Below are 24,848 nucleotides of genomic sequence, written 5' to 3' on the forward strand. Positions count from 1 at the left end.
AATAGAGAAACCTAGATCCAAGCATTAGGGTTTGTATGAGCACATATGATTGTTCTTATGCTTAAAACCCATCAAAAACCACCTGGCTCATGCATTTCATGCGGATCATTATTCCTCCCACATTATTCTCAACACAAATCACAACAATCGAAATTCCAATTCCATTCACATCAATAGAGAGGAACAAAACAATTGTTAGGGAGGTGGCCGGAACCACCGTGGTGGAAGAACCGACGACATGCATGGAGGCGGCCGAAGCAGTAGTGCACTGACATGCATTTCTTACATGCGAACAAAAACATCCCTAGGGTGGGTAGTATTTTGATGCCTTCTTATTCCTTCCTGGTTTCCGCGTCAGACTCATTCCATCACCAACTCCTTTTCAGCCCAACAATGGATCCCAAAATCAGCCACATCCAAATTAGGCTAATTTTGCTGGTATTACCTCAGACCATTATCAACCCCCTCACGTTAATTTTCCTAGACATCAGCCTTTTTCTAATTGACATTTGGCTCAATGTTCTGAAAATAATACTCGAGCCGCAAAATTACCGCAAGCATTCAGTACTATGAATTTATAGGACCCCAATAATGTTGACTGGTATATGGATTCTAGAGCAACATCGTACCTTCATGACAATTCATGTATAATCTTAATCATAAGTGCAATTCTTTTTCTGTATTAGTTTGTGAAGGATATCGAATTCATGCCACCTACATGGATAACATAACTCTTGCTACAAATCCTTTCTACAATTTGTAACTCAAAATCTTCTTATATCCCATCAAATCATTAAAAACCTTATTTATGTGCTTTAGTTTACTCATGACAATAAATGCTCTCTTGAATTAGACAAATTTTGTTTTTATGTGAAAGACTACTGGACTTGTCAAATCCTCATCTGATGTGACACCTCGGGTGACCTATATCCTATAACAAGTATGACACCTCAATCATATCTCACTATCAATCCATCTACATGGAACCAAAGACTTGGTCATCCCGGACAACATGCTTTGAAGCATTTAGATTACAACCATTTCATTTCTTGTAATAATAAGAATTCTCATTTACTATGGCATGCTTGTAAATTAGACAAACAAGTTTGGTTGTCTTTTGATGTATCTCAAATTTTTACCATGTTTCCATTTCAAATTACTCATTCTGATGTTTGGACATCCCTCTTTACTAAGTCATAGTGGTATTAAATATTATGTCGTTTTTATTGATGGATTTTCTTATTTTTGTGGACGTATCCTCTTCGACAAAAATCTGAGGTCTTTTCCAAAATTTTACACTTTCATGCCTATGTGAAAAATCAATCCAAACATGACATTCAAACCTTTCAATGTGACAACGAAAAAGAGTTTGATAACCAATAATTTCACCACCTTTGTAACCTCAATGGCATTCACATGCCTTTTTCATGTGCTTACACTTCCCAATAAAATGGGAAATCTAAACGAGTGTTATGAACAATCAACAATGTTGGCCACACTCTCCTTTTCCAAGCTCACCTCCCACCTACGTATTGGGTGGAGGTCCCTTATATGGCCACTAACCTATTAAACATCCTCCTGTCCATTACCCTACAAAATATACTCCATTTCACAAGCTCTTTAACAAACAACCCTTATATGGTTATTTTCGTGTCTTCGGTTTCCTTCGTAACCTCTATCTCAACAACATAGATAAACTCCAACCAAGATCCGCTCCATGCATCTTCCTTAATTATCTGTCTCATCATAAAGGGTATCGTTACCTAAACCTTCACACCAAACAAATCATTATATCCGGACACATCGTTTTTGATGAATCTATCTTTCTATTTGTATCCATGACTCCAAATCACTCTCCCGATACAATTTTCTCATTCATGATGACACCCACAACATGTTCATTGACCCATATTGTATCCACCACTCACCACTCTCTTCAATGCCTCACATCTCAAATTATGGTAGCTAGCAACCCCTTTCGTTGTTGTTGCCCCAATTGATGCCACCCCCTCTCCTTCTCGACTTTCACCTTCTCATATCGAGACTATCACTATCGCCTCCTGTACACTCACTCTCACTCCGGTATCCTCTCTGAAATCTTTTGTTGAGCTATCGTCTCCAACCATTACCAATCCACCTTCACCTACATCATCCTAGTCTCACCTAATGATCATTCGTGTTTGCCATGGAATCTACAAACTCATTCAAAACCTCAAACTTCATACTGATGCATCCTCCTCTTCCATTCCTAAAACTTACTCTCAAGCCTTTCGAGATCCTAACTGGTTTAATGCTATGAAAAATGAATATAATGCACTTATGACAAATATCGCTTGGATACTTGTGCCTCTGCATCCTATGTTAATGAGGTGAATTGTATTTGGCTATTAAAAAAAGAAGCATAATATGGATGGTTTGTTAGCTCGGTACAAGGATGGACTTGTTGCAAATGTCGAAGCCAACGCCCTGACATTGATTGCGATGAGACATATAGCCAATTGTCAAAGCATCTATCAGCATGACTGTTCTCAGCCTTGATTTGTCTCATCATTGGCTTGTTCATCAGTTGGATGTTAAGAATGTCTTTCATCGCAGTCATCTTCAAGAGACTGTATACCTGCACCAGCCACCCAGTTTTCATGACCATTCTTTTTCGGATCATATATGTTTACTTCAACGGTCTTTGTATGGCCTTAAGCAATCACCTAGAGCTTGGTACCACCGTTTTGCGCATATTATCACCATATTTGGCTTCACTCATTCTGACTCCGATTCTTCATCGTTTATTTACCGTCATGGTGCTCATACAACCTATTTATTGCTTTATGTGGATGATATTATTATGTCCGCTTCATCCTCTAGCCTTCTACAACAGGTAATTACAATTTTTCGATCAGATTTTGCCATGACATAATTGCCCCCCATGAACTATTTTCTTGGTATTGTTGTCACTAGATACCACCATGACATGTTCTTGTCTCAACAAAAATATGCCACATAGATTATTGAGAATGATAAAATGCCCAATTGCAAACCTACTCGCACCCCATCTGATACATCACCTAAGTTTAATGGCACTGACCCTTCGATTTCAGTCCGACTCTTTATAGGAGTCTTGTTGGTGCTCTCAGTATATAACATTCACCTAATTAGATATTTCTTATGTTGTCCAACATGTTTCCTCTATATGCATGATCCAAGAGAGCCTCATTTCACAGCTTTTAAACGTATCCTTAGATATGTTCGTGGCACATTGGATCATGGTATGCAATTGTATGTGTCACCATCTAGCGGTCTTATTGCATATTTGGATGCTGATTGATCTGGCTGCCCAAAGAATTGTAGATCCACATCCAGGTACTACGTCTTTCTTGGTCAGAATCTCCTCTCTTGGTCCTCCAAGTGACAAGAGTACCATATCTTGGTCAATTGCTGAAGTCGAGTACAAAGGTGTTGCGAATGCTGTTGTCGAAACCAATTGGCTTCACAACATTCTTCGTGGGTTACACTACCCACTGATTTCCATTACTCAAGTTTACTATGATAATGTCAGTGCAGTTTATGTCTCCACTAATCCCATTCAGTATCAGCGAACTAAACATATAGAGATTGACATTCACTTCGTATGAGACAAAGTTGCATTAGGGCAAATTCGAGTGCTCCAAGTGTTGTCCTCGTCTCAGTATGTCGATATCTTTACTAAGGGGCTCCTGTCATCTTTATTTCTCGACTTCATATCATCTTTATTTCTCGACTTCATATCAAGTCTAAACTTTTGTTTGAGACCTTCCATTCTGACTGCGGGGGGTATAGCCTATTTTGCATAGAAAGCCGATATTGTATTTAGCCCCTGTGGTATTGTATTTTGTATATATATTTTGGTGAAATAATAGATAACGTTCATGGAAAATATTTGACTTACTAGATGTACGTAATACATTCATGAATACATAGGAGTGCAATTTGTAAACCTAAATTCATCCATGCACTTCAACTCTTAGAAGCCACGTTACTAACCAATAATCTCATACAAGCCATACCATTGTAGTACATGGATTCAATACAATGAATTTGCACCGGACTTGACAATAAGGTAAATGGAAACAGAAACCTAAACGTGGTCTGTTTTCTTTATATTTCTTGTCACCGACTTTATATTAAATATTAGGTTAATTAAGGGATGTCAGAAACAGTGGTGTATTCTTGAATCTTGGCGTCATCATCGAGAAGATGCTTTGTCAATGGACTTTCCTTCTCATCTTGCCCTGCCTCTATCCTTTGTTCTTCTGTTTTACCCCATAACACTGAGTAGAGACCCATCATTATCAGCATTGCCCCTAACAATCTGCATCACAAAAGCATGCATCTCAAATGATGACTGATCATATGTCGAATAGAAAAGTTTAGTTTTTAAAATTTATTTGTTTTCTGGGTGTTAAAAATCAAACCATATAACATGGTTTTAGAATTATTGATCCACTAGCACACATGGGTACCGACTCTTGTTTAAAATCCGAATCTGACTTCGATCTTGTTCTAAGATATATAATTGGTATTTGGTAGTCAAAGACTTTGACTAAGTTACATGTTAAAGGTTCACTTACCCTCCGAGGTACAACTGATCATGGAGAATAGCAAAAGCCATGATAGCAACAAGAACAGTCTGCACAGGCTGGAAGATGGCAACAAAAACAGGCCCTCCTTTCTGAATACACCAAGTTTGAAGAGATAGCACGATCCCAGATGAGACTATGCCCTGTCACGTATGTGTTCTTGTTATTGTTGGAAGCATGTATAAATATCAGAAAACTATAAAATGTGGTTGAAGTAGTGCTCCTTAAAGAGTTCTAATACTTACAGCGTATAAGATGGTAAAAATCTCTTCCCCAGACTTAATTTTCCATTTCATGGGATCCCTCTCGAAAAACGCAGCAATGACCATGAACTGGATCAACCCGAAGAAGCATGTGAAAGAGGTAAGCGAAAGTTTTGCTGGATACTTCTTCACCACGGGCGCCTGCAATATATTTTTAACCAATTTCTCAGTTATATGCGTTGGAAATGTTCGCTAGATTCATTCAAGATAACATCAAGATACTAAACTGAAATCTTGAATGTGTGTATTTTTATTTGTGTTGTTCAATAATATATATTAACCTGAAAGACCATCCAACCAGCCCATGATAAGCAGTGTCCAAGTAGGTATATACAACCCCAAGTCCAGTTGAGCATTTTTGGTGAGCCAGAAAGCATATCTTCATGGTTGATAACTGATGCATCTTGGTGCACAAGAGGAGGGCCTTTGTATAGAGTAATAACAGTTGCACCACCTACACTTGCTAGGGTACCAATAACTTTTGCTAACCCATCTCTCCTTGCAATGTTTACTTTCTCAAGCCTAAAGTAGAAGTAGAGTATATTAACCTTTGTAACACTATATATATATATATATATATATATATATATATATATATATATATATATATATATATATATATATATATATATATATATATATATATATAGGGACGGAGCTTCAACATTTTATTTGGGGGGTCGGAAATATAATATATATATATATATATATATATATATATATATATATATATATAGGGGCGGAGCTTCAACATTTTATTTGGAGGGTCGGAAATATAATATGTATAAAAATCGGTGAATAGGAGAGTCGACAGCCAAAATTTTATTTTTTTGGGCCTAATATATATAAAATTAAAGTAGAGGGTCTATTTCTAACCAAAAAATCAGGGGAGGCCACAGCCCCCTTGCCCTAATAAAACTCCGCCCTTGTGTGTATATATATATATATATATATATATATATATATATATATATATATATATATATATATATATATATATAAAGGAAACTTTTGAGGAGGTTACCTTAAAGCAGAAGCCATGAGAAAAGTGATGGCAGGAACTGAGTTTTGCATGGCAGAAGCAAAAGCTGGGGTTGCATAATACAACCCTAGAATATAAAACCCTTGGTTGGCTGTAATTCTTGAAAAAGAACGAAATAATAGTAAGAGAAAACATAAAAACAAAATCTATATATTAGTATGACTAGAAGAAAAAAAAAATTATAGTTGGCTTTATGAATTAGACTTATATAATATAATACGTTTATAAGAATATAAAACTATATATAGTTGATAGATAAATATCTTTTATGAAATTACTTGAGCTTTGATTAAATATATTAAATACATTTAAGGATGATGTTATTCCCTTACCCGACCAATGCCAGGAAGAAAAACTGAACTAGTAACGAAAAGGTAATGGGTGGCCTTTCTTTCCTGGAGAAAAAGATAAGCAAATTTAACTAAATCAATTAATAAGAAAATGAGATAGTAGCACCATGCGGAGGTGATAGAACATATCGAACATGTCTTGAATACTTAACCAGTTAACAGGTTTAATAAAAAAAGTGTTGGTCTCGTTGTGGGGACTTACTTTTCATAGAAGTAAGCGAAAGGAGCCAAGAGAACCAAAGCGAGGAGGTTTCTGTAAACGGGGTAAACGACTTTGCTGACTCCGATATTGAGTGCAACCCTAGACACTATGTGAAACCCTGCAAAGCAAAGTTGCAACACAAGAACTGCTATAAGAAGCTTCATTTTTCCAGACACATAAACTCCAGCTCTCATTGGCTCCAGTTGACTAATTCTTGTGCTCTACTGCTCTTTGATTATATTGTAGTACTTTGGGCTTCAATATCTTTGAGTACTTCCGATGGGGGCATGCATCTTTTATAAGGCAAGGGGACATTAACGTTGATAATTGTTTTTTAGTTTATTATTGGTTTGATTGACGAATCAAAGAACTGAGTCATTACGCATATGCAAGGTAATCATGTACAAACATAGTTTGTGATTGCAATTATTTGTTTGTTTATCATGTTATTCTCATCTCTAATAATTTGAAAATTGTCGACAATATTCGCTCTAGACTTGTGCGACTACCATTGATTTCTACATACAGAGGCAATAAATAATTACCGTTCTTGTATATGATATGGATACTATTAGATGAATCTTTACCAGTTGCGTCAAATATAATTAAACAGTTAAAATATTTATAAATATACGTTATAAAAGAGAACAACAATATTATTATTAAATTTAAAATAATAACTTAGTAGTTGATCTACTATAGTTATTTATAGTTATTTAGAACTATATAATAGGTTAGATATCTATTAATACCATATACTTTTATATGAAAACAAATTGAATATATATAGTTTACTATTTAATTTTATTTTTAACTCATTACTAGAAAACAGCCTAGGGCCTTCGTCTTCAACAACCTTCAGAGTTCAACGCCTCCAAGGCTTCTCTGTTCATCCAACAAAACTCATGCTTTCTCTTCAAGAAAGCCTTCAACTACATCCTCCACATGAAAGAAAACCCTAATTGGCGGCCACATAACACGCTTTATATTCCTCTCTCTTCCATTGATGCACAAACACTTCTTCTCCGACGATTTTAGGTAAGCCCCAAGACGATTCTTCTTTATTCAACTTAATCTATCAAAGTAAATCTTATTTTTTCTTACATGAAATTTTGTGAAAATCGCTACAAATCGTTTTAGTCAGAGACATCGACGGAAAAGCCTTATGGGACGCCTTGAACGACGCAATTTCACCCAAAATTAAATCACAAAACACCTTTGATGAAACCTCTCTCTCCGATTTCCTTGGTATCTTTCAAGAACGACGATTTCACCCAGAATTAACATAACTGAAAACCGTAAGCACAAAGCTTAGTGAGTTCACCCAAAATTAAATCACAAAACTGGAGTACCTGAAACAAAAACTGAAAACCGTAAGCACAAAGCTTAGTGAGTTCCCGAAATATGACATACCATACACATAATCACATATAGCGGGCCCCGTCCTATCGTCGGGTCCCGTTCGACATCGGACTATATCCGGCATCGGGCCCCACCCGACATCGGGGCCCGCACGGCATCGGGCCCCGCCCGACATCGAGCTGAGCTCGGCATGCATATAACACATATCAAATATACACATACAGCAATCACATAGATACAAGCATACAAATAATCATCGGGCACTGCCCGACATCGGACCTTAGTCCGGAAGCATACAAGTACATACACATGCAAGAGTCATGAAGACACAAAGCATACAACTATTCCTTGGGCTCCGCCCGACATTGGACCGTAATCCGGAAAGCGTATAAATAATCATCGGGCACCGCCCGACCTCGGACCTTAGTCCGGAAGCATACAATCATAAACAAGGGTCAACATTGGTGCCTTCGACCCGTTCAATCCAGGAGGAAACTCACCTCAGATGTTGAACCTCACAGAAAGAAATCCCTAGCTGCTGCCCTGATGACTCCCCGAGCTATCAGATTAAAATAACATCACATCAATATCCAATACACCAAACGTGGGTAAAAAGACCATTTAACCCCTGACCTAAGTTATCCCATAATCTAGGTCCAAGTCCAAAATACAAGGCCCTAAACCAACTAATCCTTTAAGGCCCATTTATGGCCCAATTTTCTAAATTGGGCCCAAACCCCTTCAATGGGCCTTACGCTAAAGCCCAACAAATCATTAAGCCCAAAAATCTGTTTTTAGAAGGCCCACAAAGGCCCAAGACAACCAGGTCCAAGAAATGGCCCAAACCGAGGCCCATCAATGCAAAACCCACTCTGATTGAGTACGCAGGGCGTACTCAGACGTACGCAGCGCGTACTCGCTTTCTGGCTTGTACGCTGTACGTACTGACTAGTACGCCCAACGTACTTCTCTATTCAGTCCTCTTTTTCCATTAAGCACTTAATGTTTGATTCAAACGTCCCAAACCACATATCTGAGTCTTAATCAATGTCTATACCCATAAAGTCACTGACTTGGTGACTTTGCATGCCCCAAATGAATCCAAATCCAAAATATAACACTCTAATTCCATTGAAATGGCCCTAACTCATGCATGGATGGATTTAAGCCTCAAAGATGGCAACTTTATGTCTCAAGGACCAAAATAGCACCAAGAGTGGTAACTCTCAGCTTCAAAGATGATATAAATTCGTAAGATCTCATCAATGGGACCACAATGAACCAAAAACTCATACATATTAGATCTATGCTAACAATAAACAAGGTTCAAGCTTTTTACCTCCAACAAGCTGGAAAAGAAGCACTTAATCTATATCCATAAGCACCAAAATGCACATCATGAGCTCAAAATTACAACCATGGAGGATTATAGACGATATCTAGGGTTTAGAGGGATGGAGGCTGAAGATATTAGGGTTAGGTTATGAGATAAGAAGCTTAAATAGGGTCCAAGACTCTAAAATAGGGTTTGGGTCTGATTGGAGTATGCCCAACGTACATACGGTACGCCCATCATAGTCCGGAGAGAGCATCCGCGACCATCCTGGTCAGTACGCCCCGCGTACTGCCCTTTTCCAAAGTACGCCCCGCGTACCCGGCTGTAACGCCCGTGTTTCTGGGCTAGGCATTATTAATGTTGTTGTAATAGTCTAGGTTAATCTTTGTAACCCATTTTGGAATAATAAGAATGTATTATTTGAGTACTATGTGTTTTATGCTTAATTGCTTAATTGTGTGGCTTAAATGAATTAAGAATAAAAATAAGCGTGAAAATGAAATGTTAGATAAACCCAATATTGATACATGAAGACGTAGTGGTCGTGACGAGGTTTCCGAATATATAAAGAATGCCGAAATCCGAGTTATAACGAATAAGTTATGACCTGTCGAAGTTTCGCGACATAACCGACACGACGCTGAATAATAATAATATAATAAAAATAAACTCAAAATTAGCTGACGGAGTCTAAACGAGAGTTGTAGAGCATAGTCTCACCTACGCGTCGATATAAATAACGTCGAAAACGGAGCTCGTATGCGAAAGTTATGAATTTCTGAAGTTTGGGGTGCGAACCCTGATACTGTGTCAGAGTTCACGACGTGAATACAGTGTTCACGACGTGAACTCAGTGATTTGACCTTTCAGAGCCTGTCAGACGCAACCTGTGATGACGCATGCAGTGACGACTAAGTTCACGACGTGAGAACTTAAAATTGACGACGTGAGAGCTGAAAAATGGCCCTATAAATAGAATTCAAGGGGCAGCCGAGTTTGGTTGCTCTATTCCTTCTCTCTCACTCCCGATACCCTCTCTAAGCCCTATTTTAACCCCCCCCCCCCCCCCCCCCCCCCCCCCCCGAAGCCCCGGTATCATCCCGAGACCCGAAGCGAGTCCCAAAGCCCGAAGATCCCGAGAAGAAAAGAGTTTCCGAGCCGAAGCTCTGCCCGCGAGAAGCCCGGTGTGTGAAGATCTTCTGGTTTCAACGAAGAATACTACTTTTAGAGCCGTAGTGCTGTCCGATCATCTTCTGATCAAGTGAGTGCATAGTCTCTTTCATAAACACGATTTAATACAAGTATTGTTGAATGTATTAAGTATACGTTCTATGTGAGTGTATATTCCCTTTCTTCTAACACATAGATATGAAGTATCTACTTTAGAATACGTGTTACGTGTGTATAAATATACGTGTATATATATGTTATCTGTTTATTTGGGATGAGTATTGAATGAGTATCTTATCAGTTTTTAAGTTGCATATGAATGCATATGTATGTTGTTATCTACAAAAATGTTGGGTAGAACTTGGGTAGATAGTTGATGTGTGATAAACTGATGAGAGGCCTCGATGTGATTGTGATCTAGTCATTCAGCAGAATATGGATGACGACCACAGACTCTTTCTAGACTATCCTATGGAATGCTGGCAGGCTCATAACCTGTAGGTGTTGGTGAACTTGGGTGTTCATTTGCTGTATTCTATCCCCCTCATGGTTGCCTTAGGACATTCATTGCTGAGGAAACCCCTTTGCAGTATTGTCCATCCCAATGAAAATCCTAGATTAGGTCCCTTGTGATAATTGTTGTTTTAGGGACGTAAAGTGAGGATAACGGGAATGGGTAATCGAGTTATTGTTGATTGGTGAATTGAATATAATTATTTATTGTGGGTTGAAAACCCTATATGCTCACCAGGCTCCCAAGCCTGGCCCACTCAGTTTCTTTGTATTACAGGTAGTGGCGCGAGAGCATAAGTTGGAGAACTTGTGACGATGTTTTTGTTTATAGACCAGTAGTTATATATAACTGTGTAAGGTCTATGTTTTATTGTTTATGCTTTTGTGTCTGTATCGGAACATGACATCCCGAATTTTGATATATAATGAAAATACATTTCTTTAAGAAATGCTTTGATAAACCTTATTTTATCATGTAATGTTTTTGGGGACAAATTCCGCAACTCTTTTAAATCAATGGATTTACTCTGAAATTATTTTAAAAGCATAAATGAAACCGGTCTTTTCTGGCCGTGATTTTGGGGATGTCACAGTTGGTATCAGAGCATTAGTTTAAGCGAACTAGGAATTTGTAGGATTTCTAGACTTAAACTTAGAATGCTAAGTGAAGATTGTGAGATGAGTGTCTGTGATATTTTAGACACGAGCACTAGTTTATTTTAGGAAAGTTGCCTAAAATGCTTTTATGTGCTAAATGTTATATGTTTGCCATATATGATATTATTTGTTCGGATCTATGGTTTGTTGCCAACCGGATCTGGAGACCTTATGTGTTTAAGATTCTAAGCGTATGATGACGATATTAGAACTAGCATGTAAACGTTTCGGAGTGATATGGATAATTTAATTATCTATCGTGAATAAGGATCTAAATTCACCTTATTCGGTGTATAGATCAACAATGGCAAGAACAAGAAGCGGAGTTGGAAACGTGAACGAAAACAGGAATCAACCACCTGTAATCAAGCAAATACCTGTTGTAGCAGCAGCACCTGAGCCAATGACAATGGCTGGTGTACAATTGATGATTCAGACGATGTTGGATCGTCAGATGGAAGAAACTAGACATCTGCTTCAACAGAATCGTGAAGAACTTTCAATACAAGTTGAAGAGCCCGAAGTGAATGGAGGGCCGTCGGATGGAGGAAACTGCAGTGGGGTGATTGGTCAAGCCAACCCACCAATTGTTACGCACGCAGAATAACCACGATGGAGGAAATGATGGACTTGGATGCAAGTACAAAGACTTTTTGACTTGCAAACCATCGACCTTCACTGGAAAGGAAGATCCGATTGGAGTCAAGGATTGGATCTCGGAAATGGAGCTAGCCTTCATGACGTGTGGCTGCATAGGCAAGTTGCAGACCACTTTCGCAGTACGTCGGTTCAGAAGTGGCGCAGTTCGTTGGTGGAACACTCTGGGGAAAACCCTAAGCCCTAACGAACCACTGCAACTGACTTGGGCAGAGTTCTTGGTGCAATTTAAGCGCAAGTTCTGCTCGGCCCAAAATCTGCTAGAGTTGGAGAACAAGTTTCTGACCTTGACAAAAGGTAGCATGTCAGTCGACGATTATACCAATGCCTTCACTGACAAAATGGAGTTTGCTTTGCGCATCGTCCCAGATGAGCTGACAAAAGTGGACCGGTACGCGAAGGGACTCCCATGGGAGTACGCGGTGCCAGTACGTCAAGCACCTACTCTAGAGGCGGCTATTTGGGCTGCCAAGTCTGTTGAGGACATGATCAAGGGAAGAACCGCCAGCAAAGTTGAAGTTGGTGAAAAGAGAAAGTTTGAAGGAACTTCAGGTTCCAGCAAGAAAAGCATATTTTCGAAGTCTGATTCGAAAAAGTTTGGAGGAGGAAAAGGAAGCGAATCGAAATGGTGTGAGAAGTGCAAGAAAAAGCACTCTGGGAAATGTAGCGATGATGTGACCTGCTACAAGTGTTGAAAGACGGGGCATTATGCCAATGAGTGTCCGTCCAACAAGAGAGTGTGCTTTGGATGTAACGAAGAGGGGTACATTTTGAAAGACTGTCCGAAAAAGAAGGAGGCAGCAAAACCCAACATTCCCCCAAAGCCTAAAGCGAGAGCCTTCCAGATGACACTGGAAGCTGCTAAAGAAGAAGTTGATGTCGCTTCAGGTACCTTTCTCGTAAACAATTTGCCTGCCCAAATTTTATTTGATTCTGGAGCCAACTACTCCTTTATTTCGCATGAATTTGGTAGAAAACTAGCTTTGCCTGTTGATAGACTAGATAACGCTTTATTAGTCGAAATTGCTAGTGGCAAGTTTGTACCTGTTAGCCATCGTATGAAAAACATCTTAATTGATTTGAATGAGAATAAGTTCCACGAGGAATTATTGCCTATTGAGTTAAATGGTTTCGACATCGTGTTGGGAATGGATTGGCTTAGCACCAATGATGCCGAAATACTGTGCAAGAAGAAGATAGTAAAAGTAAACACGCCAGGAAAAGAGTCATTTATGGTGTATGGGGACATACGCAGAGTAAATTCTGGAATCATTTCGCTAATGAAAGCCAGAAAGTGTTTGGCCAAGGGATGTACATCATATTTGGCATTCGTGATCGATGCTAAGAAGGAGAAAAAGGAGATGCAGAGCATTCCTGTCGTGTGTGATTATCCGGAAGTATTTCCCGAAAATCTTCCCTCATTACCGCCTGATAGACAAGTAGAGTTTAGAATAGACTTGTTACCAGGGACGACACCAATAGCAAAGGCACCTTATCGATTAGCACCGACGGAGATGAAGGAGCTAATGATGCAACTTCAGGAGTTATTGGACAAAGGTTTCATTAGACCTAGTTCATCACCCTGGGGAGCTCCAGTGTTATTCGTGAAGAAGAAAGATGGAAGTATGATAATGTGCATCGATTACAGAGAGTTGAACAAGGCAACAATAAAGAATAGATATCCTTTGCCGAGGATTGATGACCTGTTCGATCAACTACAAGGTTCAAGTTATTTTTCAAAGATCGACCTAAGGTCAGGATATCATCAGCTGAAGGTGAAAGAGCAGGATATAGAGAAGACTGCATTCAGAACACGATATGGGCACTACGAGTTTTTGGTTATGTCGTTTGGACTAACCAATGCTCCAGCAGCATTCATGGATTTAATGAACAGGGTTTGTAATACGTTCCTTGATAAATCTGTGATAGTGTTCATAGATGACATTCTGATTTACTCAAAAAGCCAAGAGGAGCATGGCCGACACTTGCGAGAAGTGTTGGAAATCTTGAAGAAGGAGAAGTTGTATGCAAAGTTCTCCAAATGTCATTTTTGGATTCGAGAAGTCCAATTCTTGGGTCACGTGGTCAACCAAGAAGGGATAATGGTTGATCTAGCAAAGATTGAAGCTGTAATGAAGTGGGAACAACCGAAAAGTCCCACGGAGATCCGAAGCTTTCTAGGATTAGCTGGATATTACCGAAGGTTTATCCAAGTCTTTTCTTCGATCGCTACTCCTTTAACAGCTTTGACTCACAAAGGAGCTACTTATGCTTGGGGTGATAAACACAAAGAAGCATTTGAGAAGCTAAAGAAGAAGCTATGTGAGGCACCGATTCTTTCTTTACCCGATGGAGTTGAAGACTTCGTTGTCTATAGCGATGCGTCTAGGGTTGGGTTGGGTTGTGTTTTGACCCAAAGAGAAAAGGTGATAGCATATGCGTCTCGACAGCTGAAAGAGCATGAAAAGAACTACCCCACTCATGATTTGGAGTTGGCAGCGATAGTTTTCGCTCTGAAAATATGGAGGCATTACCTCTATGGCACGAAGTGCAAACTTTTCACTGATCATAAGAGTCTCCAATATCTCTTTAGTCAGAAGGAATTGAATATGAGGCAGCGACGCTGGCTAGAATTACTTAAGGACTACGACTGTGAGATACTTTACCACCCCGGTAAAGCAAATGTTGTCGCTGATGCTCTCAGTCGGAAAGTCAATCTTGAGAGAAAAAGGCCAAGAGCGTTGAGAATAGAAGTTGTCTCGACAATTGTGGAGAGTATAAAGAAAGCTCAAGAGGAAGCTTCTGAAAAGAATGACCGGAAGGAGGAACGTTTGGGCAAAACGTTAGTGTTTGGTACAAACGGTCAAGGACTGAAGGTGTTCCAAGATCGTATTTGGGTACCTAAGTCAGGAGGAATAAGAGATCTTCTGATGGAAGAAGCTCACACAACCATGTACTCGATTCATCCTGGTAGCACTAAAATGTATAGGGACCTAAAACCCTATTACTGGTGGTCGACGATGAAGCTTGATATTGCGAAGTATGTGGCGGAGTGTGTGACCTGTGCGAGAGTCAAGGCACAACATCAGAAACCATATGGGAGTTTAGAACCCTTACATGTGCCTATGGGTAAGTGGGAAGACATCACTATGGATTTCGTCACTAAACTGCCCAGAACAAAGAATGGTCACGACATGATTTGGGTGGTTGTTGATCGCTTCACTAAGAGTGCGCACTTCATAGCAGCCAATGAGAAATGGTCTATGGATAAGCTTACAAGTTCCTACGTGAAGGAAATTGTGAGGCTTCACGGTGTTCCGTTAACGATTGTATCGGATCGTGACAGTCGTTTCACCTCAAGGTTTTGGAAAAGTCTACAAGAGGAATTGGGTACCAAGTTGTGTTTAAGTACAGCTTACCATCAACAGAGTGATGGGCAGAGCGAACGAACAATACAAACGCTTGAAGATATGTTGAGAGCATGTACCCTGGAATTCCAAGGCAACTGGGATGAACATTTGCCTTTGGTAGAATTTTCCTACAATAATAGTTTCCACTCGAGCATTAAGATGGCACCTTATCAAGCTTTGTACGGACAGAAGTGTCGTACGCCGTCTTGTTGGCTTGAGGCTGGGGAAAAACAGTTTATGGGACCGGAGATAGTCCATCAGACTGTTGAAAAGTTGAAAATAATCAGGGAGAGAATGTTAGCAGCTCAGGATCGTCAAAAGAGCTATGCTGACAAAAAGCGAAGACCGATGACTTTTGAAGTTGGAGATTCGGTTTTACTTAAAGTCTCGCCGTGGAAGGGACTTATAAGGTTTGGTAAAAGGGGAAAACTGAGTCCAAGGTTTATTGGACCGTTTAAAGTTCTTCATAGGATTGGGAACCAGGCTTACAAGCTGGAATTACCCGAAGAACTGAATGGAATTCATAACACTTTCCATGTGTGTTATTTGAGGAAGTTCACGGGAGAAGTTCCCGATATAATTCCAATTACTGAGTTAAGAATTGATGAGACCAAGAGGTTAATTGAAGAACCAGAGGCAATCGTTGACCGAAAGACTAAGAAGTTGCGACGCAAGATGGTCGAGTTAGTGCTTGTCCGATGGAAACATCCGAATGGGCCAAATCTCACCTCGGAGACGGAGAGTGACATGATGAGTCGCTATCCGCATTTGTTTGTTGATGTGTGATTCCAGGGACGGAATCATTCTAAGGTGGAGAGAATTGTAACGCCCGTGTTTCTGTGCTAGGCATTATTAATGTTGTTGTAATAGTCTAGGTTAACCTTTGTAACCCATTTTGGAATAATAAGAATGTATTATTTGAGTACTATGTGTTTTATGCTTAATTGCTTAATTGTGTGGCTTAAATGAATTAAGAATAAAAATAAGCGTGAAAATGAAATGTTAGATAAACCCAATATTGATACATGAAGACGTAGTGGTCGTGACGAGGTTTCTGAATATATAAAGAATGCCGAAATCCGAGTTATAACGAAGAAGTTATGACCTGTCAAAGTTTCGCGACAGAACCGACACGACGCTGAATGACATAAAATACGAATTTAAGATAGAGCGATATCTAGCCTTAGTAATCTAAACGAAAGTCGTAGAATACGTTAAACCGCGAGCGTGCATAAAAACTAAAAAGAACGTCTAAATCTGACATCGTATGAGGAAGTTATGATTTTTCGAAGTTTCGACTTAGCGGTATGCAGCCCGAATACTCGAAATAGAGATCGAGTGATATTTAGCCAAAACTTTCTAAATGAGAATTGAAGATCTCATCGATAGTAGTCCAACGGTAAATATACAGACGAAAACGGACTTTAGATAAAGGAGTTATGAATTTATAACGGAGTTTTCCTGTCCTGGCCTACTAAAAATAATATAATAATAATATAATAAAAATAAAGTCAAAATTAGCCTACAGAGTCTAAACGAGAGTTGTAGAGCATAGTCTCACCTACGCGTCGATATAAAGAACGTCAAAAACGGAGCTCATATGCGAAAGTTATGAATTTCTGAAGTTCGTGGTGCGAACCCGGATACTGTGTCAGAGTTCACGACGTGAATACAGTGTTCACGACGTAAACTCGGTGATTTGACCTTTCAGAGCCTGTCAGACGCAACCTGTGATGATGCATGCAGTGACGACTAAGTTCAGGATGTGAGAACTTAAAATTGACGACGTGAGAGCTGAAAAATGGACCTATAAATAGAAGTCAAGGGGCAGCCGAGTTTGGTTGCTCTATCCCTTCTCTCTCACTCCCGATGCCCTCTCTAAGCCCTATTTTAACCCCCCCGAAGCCCCGGTATCATCCCGAGACCCGAAGCGAGTCCCGAAGCCCGAAGATCCCGAGAAGAAAAGAGTTTCCGAGCCGAAGCTCTGCCCGCGAGAAGCCCGGTGTGTGAAGATCTTCTGGTTTCAACGAAGAATACTACTTTTAGAGCCGTAGTGCTGTCCGATCATCTTCTGATCAAGTGAGTGCATAGTCTCTTTCATAAACACGATTTAATATAAGTATTGTTGAATGTATTAAGTATACGTTCTATGTGAGTGTATATTCCCTTTCTTCTAACACATAGATATGAAGTATCTACTTTAGAATACGTGTTACGTGTGTATAAATATACGTGTATATATATGTTATATGTTTATTTGGGATGAGTATTGAATGAGTATCTTATCAGTTTTTAAGTTGCATATGAATGCATATGTATGTTGTTATCTACAAAAATGTTGGGTAGAACTTGGGTAGATAGTTGATGTGTGATAAACTGATGAGAGGCCTCGATGTGATTGTGATCTAGTCATTCAGCAGAATATGGATGACGACCACGAACTCTTTCTAGACTGTCATGTGGAATGCTGGCAGGCTCATAACCTGTAGGTGTTGGTGAACTTGGGTGTTCATTTTCTGTATTCTATCCCCCTCATGGTTGCCTTAGGACATTCATTGCTGAGGAAACCCCTTTGCAGTATTGTCCATCCCGATGAAAATCCTAGATTAGGTCCCTTGTGATAATTGTTGTTTTAGGGACGTAAAGTGAGGATAACGGGAATGGGTAATCGGGTTATTGTTGATTGGTAAATTGAATATAATTATTTATTGTGGGTTGAAAACCCTATATGCTCACCAGGCTCCCAAGCCTGACCCACTCAGTTTCTTTGTATTACAGGTAGTGGCGCGAGAGCATAAGTTGGAGAACTTGTGAAGATGTTTTTGTTTATAGACCAGTAGTTATATATAACTGTGTAAGGTCTATGTTTTATTGTTTATGCTTTTGTGTCTGTATTGGAACATGACATCCCGAGTTTTGATATATAATGAAAATACATTTCTTTAAGAAATGCTTTGATAAACCTTATTTTATCATGTAATGTTTTTGGGGACAAATTCCGCAACTCTTTTAAATCAATGGATTTACTCTGAAATTATTTTAAAAGCATAAATGAAACCGGTCTTTTCTGGCCGTGATTTTGGGGATGTCACACCGGCCAAACCCTAAAACCACCAAACTTCTGAAGGCCATAACTTCTTCGTTCTAAGTCCGTTTGCAACGAAATTTATATCTACGGAAAGTTGACGAGAAGCCCTACACTTCTAACAACTCTCCCTTGCATAAAAACTTCCGAACGAGAACCCAAAATCCATAAAAGATCGAAATCTCGAATTATGATCATACCCTTGGCTTTCGAAGACACAATTGAATACATGGATCGCTTAAACCATGGCAACTACATCCGAAATGGGCTAAATCCTTCCTTTCTCGAAGCCCTAAGCCTCCCGACAACTGATGACTGAGCCGTAGCCCCAAGCATCGGAGCAAATCTGATGCCGAGTGTTACAACTCTCCCCCACTTAAATTAGATTTCTTCCTCGAAATCGCTCCTTACTAACACCCATATCAAAATAAACAATCTGAGGAAAGCAACCGAAAATCCAACGCATAAAACAACCCTCCCGAGATAACCGAAACCCAAACCGAAATTCCATCCCGAAGAAAACAACCTTAAACTCCTGCAAAACCACTTCTGTCTATCCGAGGTCTGAAATCTATAATGGTCTGTCTCCCCAACAGACCGCCCATGCTGAAATATTAACATGCCAAAACCTTATCGAATAACTGACCGACCATAATACTATCAACCATGTTTATCCTGATGCAACCTATGGGAACAAAGCCACTAACCATAACCAGTTGCAGAATACTTATACTTGACAGAAGTCTTAGATAATCCTTCGAGTAGAAGATCCATCCCTGCAACGGTTAGACTCAAACGAGAGCTGTGCAATAGGGTCAAATCAATTCTTCTAAGATTATTTCATCCAACTGCAAGTGACTTAGCACTTTCGACCAACAAGATATTCCACACACACGAATCCTCAAATCACTACTTCTGCCCGCAACATCATGTTGCCTCTTATCTACTTTCCAAAGATAACTGAGAGCTCCCTAGTCCCAACTTATATGCCTACTATCTGGAATACCAGATTCCTACCCGGTTGCTGAGCTAAAGAGCACCCTCACAGTCACCGCACGCAACTTCCGAAAGAAACTTCGACCGACAATAGCTACCAAGACCCTCTCAGCACCAAACCCAATGCTAAGCCGGACGCTACATGACCAACTGTAGTCTTACTTCATACCCGGTCTCCAACGACCTACCGTTCCTTAATTCTAATTACATTGTGGCCTACCCACAACCTTGCGAACTGAACCACCATGGCCTAAATCAACTAAAAGAATCCGTGAATGCTACGACTACCCCGCAGTATTACAACACTTCTCACACTATCTGACTGCTAGTGAATGCTACGGCTACCCCGCAGTCTTACAACACTTCACATACTGTCTAACTGCTAGTGAATGCTACGACTACCCCGTAGTCTTACAACACTTTCCATACTATCTGACTACTAGTGAATGCAACAGCTACCCCGCAGTCTTACAACACTTTCCACACTATCTGACCACTAGTGAATGCTACGGCTACCCCGCAGTCGTACAACACTTCCCACACAAACACAACCGTCGCCCATGGCGCTACCGCTCACTTACCAATCCGAACATATCCCAAAGTTGAGCACGCACTCGACCTAACACCCCAGACTGAACTCGAGTCCTGAATGGAACCCCAACCTAGTTCCCCCAGAGCCTGCTATGAAACACCAAGCAGACGTGATCCCAATGTTGGGAAGTTTCCTGAACTCCCAACTCACACCATCCTTCATTTGGACTGCCACCTGAGCCGCCTTCCCTCCCACGATGGGGATGCGAAACTCATCCTAGTTTCATACATGTTTATGTCCTAGATACTTGAACAGTTCTCCCCCACTTTGATTCGACTAAGTCTTCATGACACATGAGAATTGAAGGATTCCCAATCCTTCTTACTCTTTATTAATCAAATAGCTGAAACCTGCGCTCCCACAAGACTGCACAACCTCTAAAGACTAGATGAACACTTCCCGAATCCTAGCGAAACTGATAACTCCAGATACCTTGAGATGATACTGCACTCAAATCTTAAAGTCCAGTTAACCGACGCTCATAGCAAAACCTCAACAATAGACCACTTCCCTTGGCGCTTCCAAAAGCCAACCCAAACACAAAGACTGAACCCACCGAACCCTGACGATGCTAGACAACCAACCCGCTAACCCTGACTGCATGCCTTCTACATAGTACCCCTAAACCTATCCTCGACCACAACCCAAGATAACGCAGAGCACTCCAAACCCGCTAAAAGGGAAACAACCTTTCACTAACCACTAATAATTCACGGCATGCAAATGACATATGACATTACTTGAAGATATAATCCAAACATAATCAAGGAAATAAACCGGAGATATACTTACCCAAAACGGTGTAAGATAACAACCCCAAAATAGAGAAATGATTGAAAAGAAGCAAAATATACATACCCGCAACAGCATTTGAAGAAACCCCTAATCCCCCTTCCTGATGAAGTACCTGCGATGAAACCTGAGCTGCCCTAACCACCGAGTGGGGGCAATCTGCCCTGATATGACCAGATTGATGACAACGATGACATAACTCTACTTCTAATGTGCAATCTTGGCGGTTGTGACCCTTCCATCCGCACCTGCCACACTTAGACATATTGCGCACATCCTCCTGTGACCCCTCATCATTTGTGCAATCATCTCGACCCCTCGGGTCTCTAACACCAGCTACGGCAACGTCCACCAGCCCTGGTCGCCGAGCCAAACCGGAAATCCGCTTCTTCTTCCTCTGTTGACTATCTAAACCAATCTCCTGCTCCCGGGTTACTCTGACCGCCTCATCAACCATCTACAAAGCTGAGGCCCGCCCCTCGATCCCGGCGACCACTCTATCAGTGAAACGCCCAATGATATCAGGTAACTACTCGCAGAGGGCTCGCGAAACCTCTGCGGCAATCCAATCATGTGGCTGAATCTCCTGAAGACATGGTGCACAACTCACCTCTGATCCCAAACGACAAAAGCTAACATTAGGATCCTCCTTCCTGAAGGATCCTAGGGGTCCACAAGCTTTAGGATCCAGATGAGCCCTCAACTGTCCTACAAAAATCTCGGCTCGAAAGGCCCCGATACGACTATCCAATATGTTGGGTCTAATGTGTTGCGTCATTGTGGGATTTTTATTTAGTCTATTTTGTATCCGGGCTGGGTCTATCCACCCGTGATTTATTATTAGGGTTTAGCTATTTAAGGTGCATGCATGCATCGTGTCTGTTGTTGATCTAATTGTCAAAGCTGTAAACCCTACATAGCCTTTACAGCTGAAGTTCTTTATCGAGCTCTGCTAAGGCTGTGATTTTTAATCATTCAACATCAGTTTGATCTTCATATTATGTATTTGATTTCATTACCTGTTATTGAACCTTTCGATCTACTCAAGTTAATTCTAACAATTGGTATCAGAGCAGGAGATTGTGTAATCCATACGCATCTCTTCCGTTAGAAAGCTTTTAGGGTTTCCGCTTTAATAGGATCTAGAGTTAGCCGTCTTTTGACGTTGCTTCTTGATCTTTATTTTACCATAAACTTGTTTTTAGGTTTACACATCTGGTTCTTACAGGTGTTTACAGAATCAACAACATGCAGTCTGACGATTCTCAAGTTAGCTCAATCAATCTCTCAAGTGGTATTGGATCTACGTCAAGGATTCCTATTCTCTTTCCCAACGACTATGAAGTGTGGGCACTGCACTTTGAAGATTATGTACATGGTCTTGAAGACCATGGTTCCTTGATATGGGATGCAATAACCAAGGAGACATTTGCTCACACTGGTACGAAAAAGGTTGTTAAAACTCAAGCCGATTACAACGCTCTTATTCTTGAAGAGGATAAAATGCCACAGGATGAAAAGGATAAGTTAATCAACAATGTTAAAGCTATGAGGATCATCCAATTTTCTTTGCCACCAGACACATTCCGCTTAGTAAGCTCCTGTGAAACAGCCAAAGAAATATGGGAAAGACTCAGAGAACTTTACTCGAGTGACGTTGATCTTGAGCACTCGATTCAAACATTGCTGCTTTCAGAGTTTGGCGCATTTGCTTAAAGGCCTGAAGAAAAACTCGACTAAACGTTCAACCGTTACAACCATCTTTTGAGGAGGATGGTGAAGCACAAGATTAAACGAGAATTGATAGAGAATAAGGTCATGTTCTTAAACGGGTTGAAATCCGAGTGGAAAGCTTTGGTATTAACAGTCAAGGTGCATGAGCAGTTTAAAAACTACTCCTTGGCGAAACTTGTTGGTATTCTGAAGTCGCACGAAAGTGAAGAGCCAAAGGATGAAAATTTAGTTTCTGGCATGGGTTCTTTAGCTCTTATTGCAAAGGGTAAGAAGGTTACTGATGAAGATTCGGATTTTGATTTGTCTGACAGTGAACTCTCATAGGAAGAGTATGCAATGATGGTGTCTAACCCCAAGAAGTTCGCAAAGAAGAACTACAATCGCAACAAAAACCAAAATTGGCAGGGTAGTTATAGTTCTGAGAAAGTGAAGGATGAGGGTGCGCACAAATCTCAGAAGGAAGAAGTGAAAAACGAAAAGAAGCTTTAGGGGGACTCTGACTATGACTATAATTATTGTCATGGCAAAAATCATCTACCAAAAGAGTGCATGATAAGGCGTATGAATGAGAAGAAAGAAGAGGAGGATGATGAGGCTTATTTCCTCAGAAAGCTGGAGGAAATCAGGAAGAAGAAAAGCACTGATGATGCTAAACTTGCTTTAATTGTGCAGGAACAGGATGATGAGTTTGGTAGGGTCGAAGTGTGGTCGACTGACTCTGAAGATGAATAGATTCGCAAGCCAACTCATGGGAGAAGCTTCGTAGCGAAAGATGATGTTTCACAGTTCAGTGGAAGGTGTTTATGGTCAACAACGACGTACCTGTCACGGACAACTGTTTCGCTGCTAAACCCATTCCTGAGCAGATTAGTGAATGCGAGAAGGTGATAAGCAAGGTACACACCATTCTTAAATCTATGAATATTCTTGTGTCTAAATATGAAATTGAACTAAATGACTTAAAATTCACTTTTTCAAGTTTCAGTGATTGTTTAAAACGAACCCGATTAATTAATTCTAATTTAACCGATCAACTCGGCAGGGTTTCGAACAAAAGTGAAGAGAGATGCATGTGAATTGAGAAGTTAGAGTCAGATTTGGTTAAGTCTAGGGATGAGATGTTTTATTTGCAAAAAGACAATATATGGTTATTAAAACAGTGAAATATTTTTTGCTTGATTGCTAAAAGACTTTATTTTAATATTACCCAGTTGAATCTTAATTATGAAATTGGAAAGAAAATTCACAAGATGATTTTTCCCTTTGTCGAAATGAAAGAGGACGAAATCGACACAGATTGTTTCAAATGTGAATCTATAGTTTCGTCTGAAGAGATCTCGGATGCTTACAGAGTTGGACTGGACAAAATTGAAACATACATACAGTCCAAAGAACACAAAGACATGATAAAACAGATTTTGAGCGAAAAAGACAAAGAGCAAATTAAATCTGATACTGTGCAGAAATTTAGCTTGTTAAACACTAAGTTAAGTTCAGAAAATACACTTAACGTGGAAAATATTTATGAGTTTGACGATGATAGTGATATGAGTGAAATCTGTATGGAGGATGAGGTTGATTGCTCAAAGTTTGTTAAAAACGAACCTGAACCTGCGAAAGTCTTAATTTCTAAAAATTCAGTTGAGTTTGCATGTCTTTCTGAAAATAAATGAAAAGTTTTAAACGAAAAAGCAACTGTTTTTCCAATGGTTCAAACTGTTCCTAACCAGGTTTTTGCAACTAAGGGACTGAACAAAAATCAAACAGTTGAACTTACGTCCTTGGTAGAAGAAGACAATGCAAATGGATGCGATGAGTATTTTTGGTCTGCTCCAATTGACAACACTGATGAAACCAAAGGTCTCTCAGAGATGACCTCTTGGAAGACAAAGTGCAGATATGTAGCAAAACCAATCAACAAAGTCAACTCACGATATGAGAAAGGGAGTCCAAGCGGAACCAAGAATGTTCCAAGTGATAAATCAACCGTACAAACCGAAACTTCCATCAGCAAGCCAAAATCGAGGGCAAATGTTCATAAGTCCTCTGAGCAATTCGCAGTTCAAAAACGTCA

General features: G+C 40.0%; 1 protein-coding gene across 1 annotated transcript; it reads right to left on the reverse strand.

Annotated features, from left to right (window-relative positions):
* Window positions 1-3,926: 3,926 nt before the first annotated feature.
* Window positions 3,927-6,724, reverse strand: LOC145132949 (WAT1-related protein At3g18200-like). Its single transcript, XM_079067900.1, has 7 exons — window positions 6,471-6,724; window positions 6,251-6,313; window positions 5,901-6,017; window positions 5,158-5,398; window positions 4,859-5,017; window positions 4,605-4,756; window positions 3,927-4,345 (listed from the first exon to the last, which is right to left on the reverse strand). Exons 1-7 carry the CDS (start codon window positions 6,662-6,664, stop codon window positions 4,174-4,176), a joined length of 1,098 nt encoding a protein of 365 aa, XP_078924026.1. The 5' UTR covers window positions 6,665-6,724; the 3' UTR covers window positions 3,927-4,173.
* Between the last annotated feature and the right edge of the window lie 18,124 nt (window positions 6,725-24,848).

This window comes from Lactuca virosa, chromosome 8, assembly GCF_052849685.1.
Source record: "Lactuca virosa cultivar CGN04683 chromosome 8, Lactuca_virosa_CGN04683_v6, whole genome shotgun sequence".
Lineage (NCBI taxonomy): Eukaryota > Viridiplantae > Streptophyta > Magnoliopsida > Asterales > Asteraceae > Lactuca > Lactuca virosa.

Coding starts and splice junctions, on each gene's coding strand:
- LOC145132949 (XM_079067900.1), bottom strand. CDS start 6,664: ATGAGAGCTGGAGTTTATGTGTCTGGAAAAATGAAGCTTCTTATAGCA. Junction 5,018..5,157: donor CTGGTTGGATGGTCTTTCAG/GTTAATATATAT, acceptor AATATATTGCAG/GCGCCCGTGGTGAAGAAGTA. Junction 4,346..4,604: donor GATCAGTTGTACCTCGGAGG/GTAAGTGAACCT, acceptor TTTGTGATGCAG/ATTGTTAGGGGCAATGCTGA.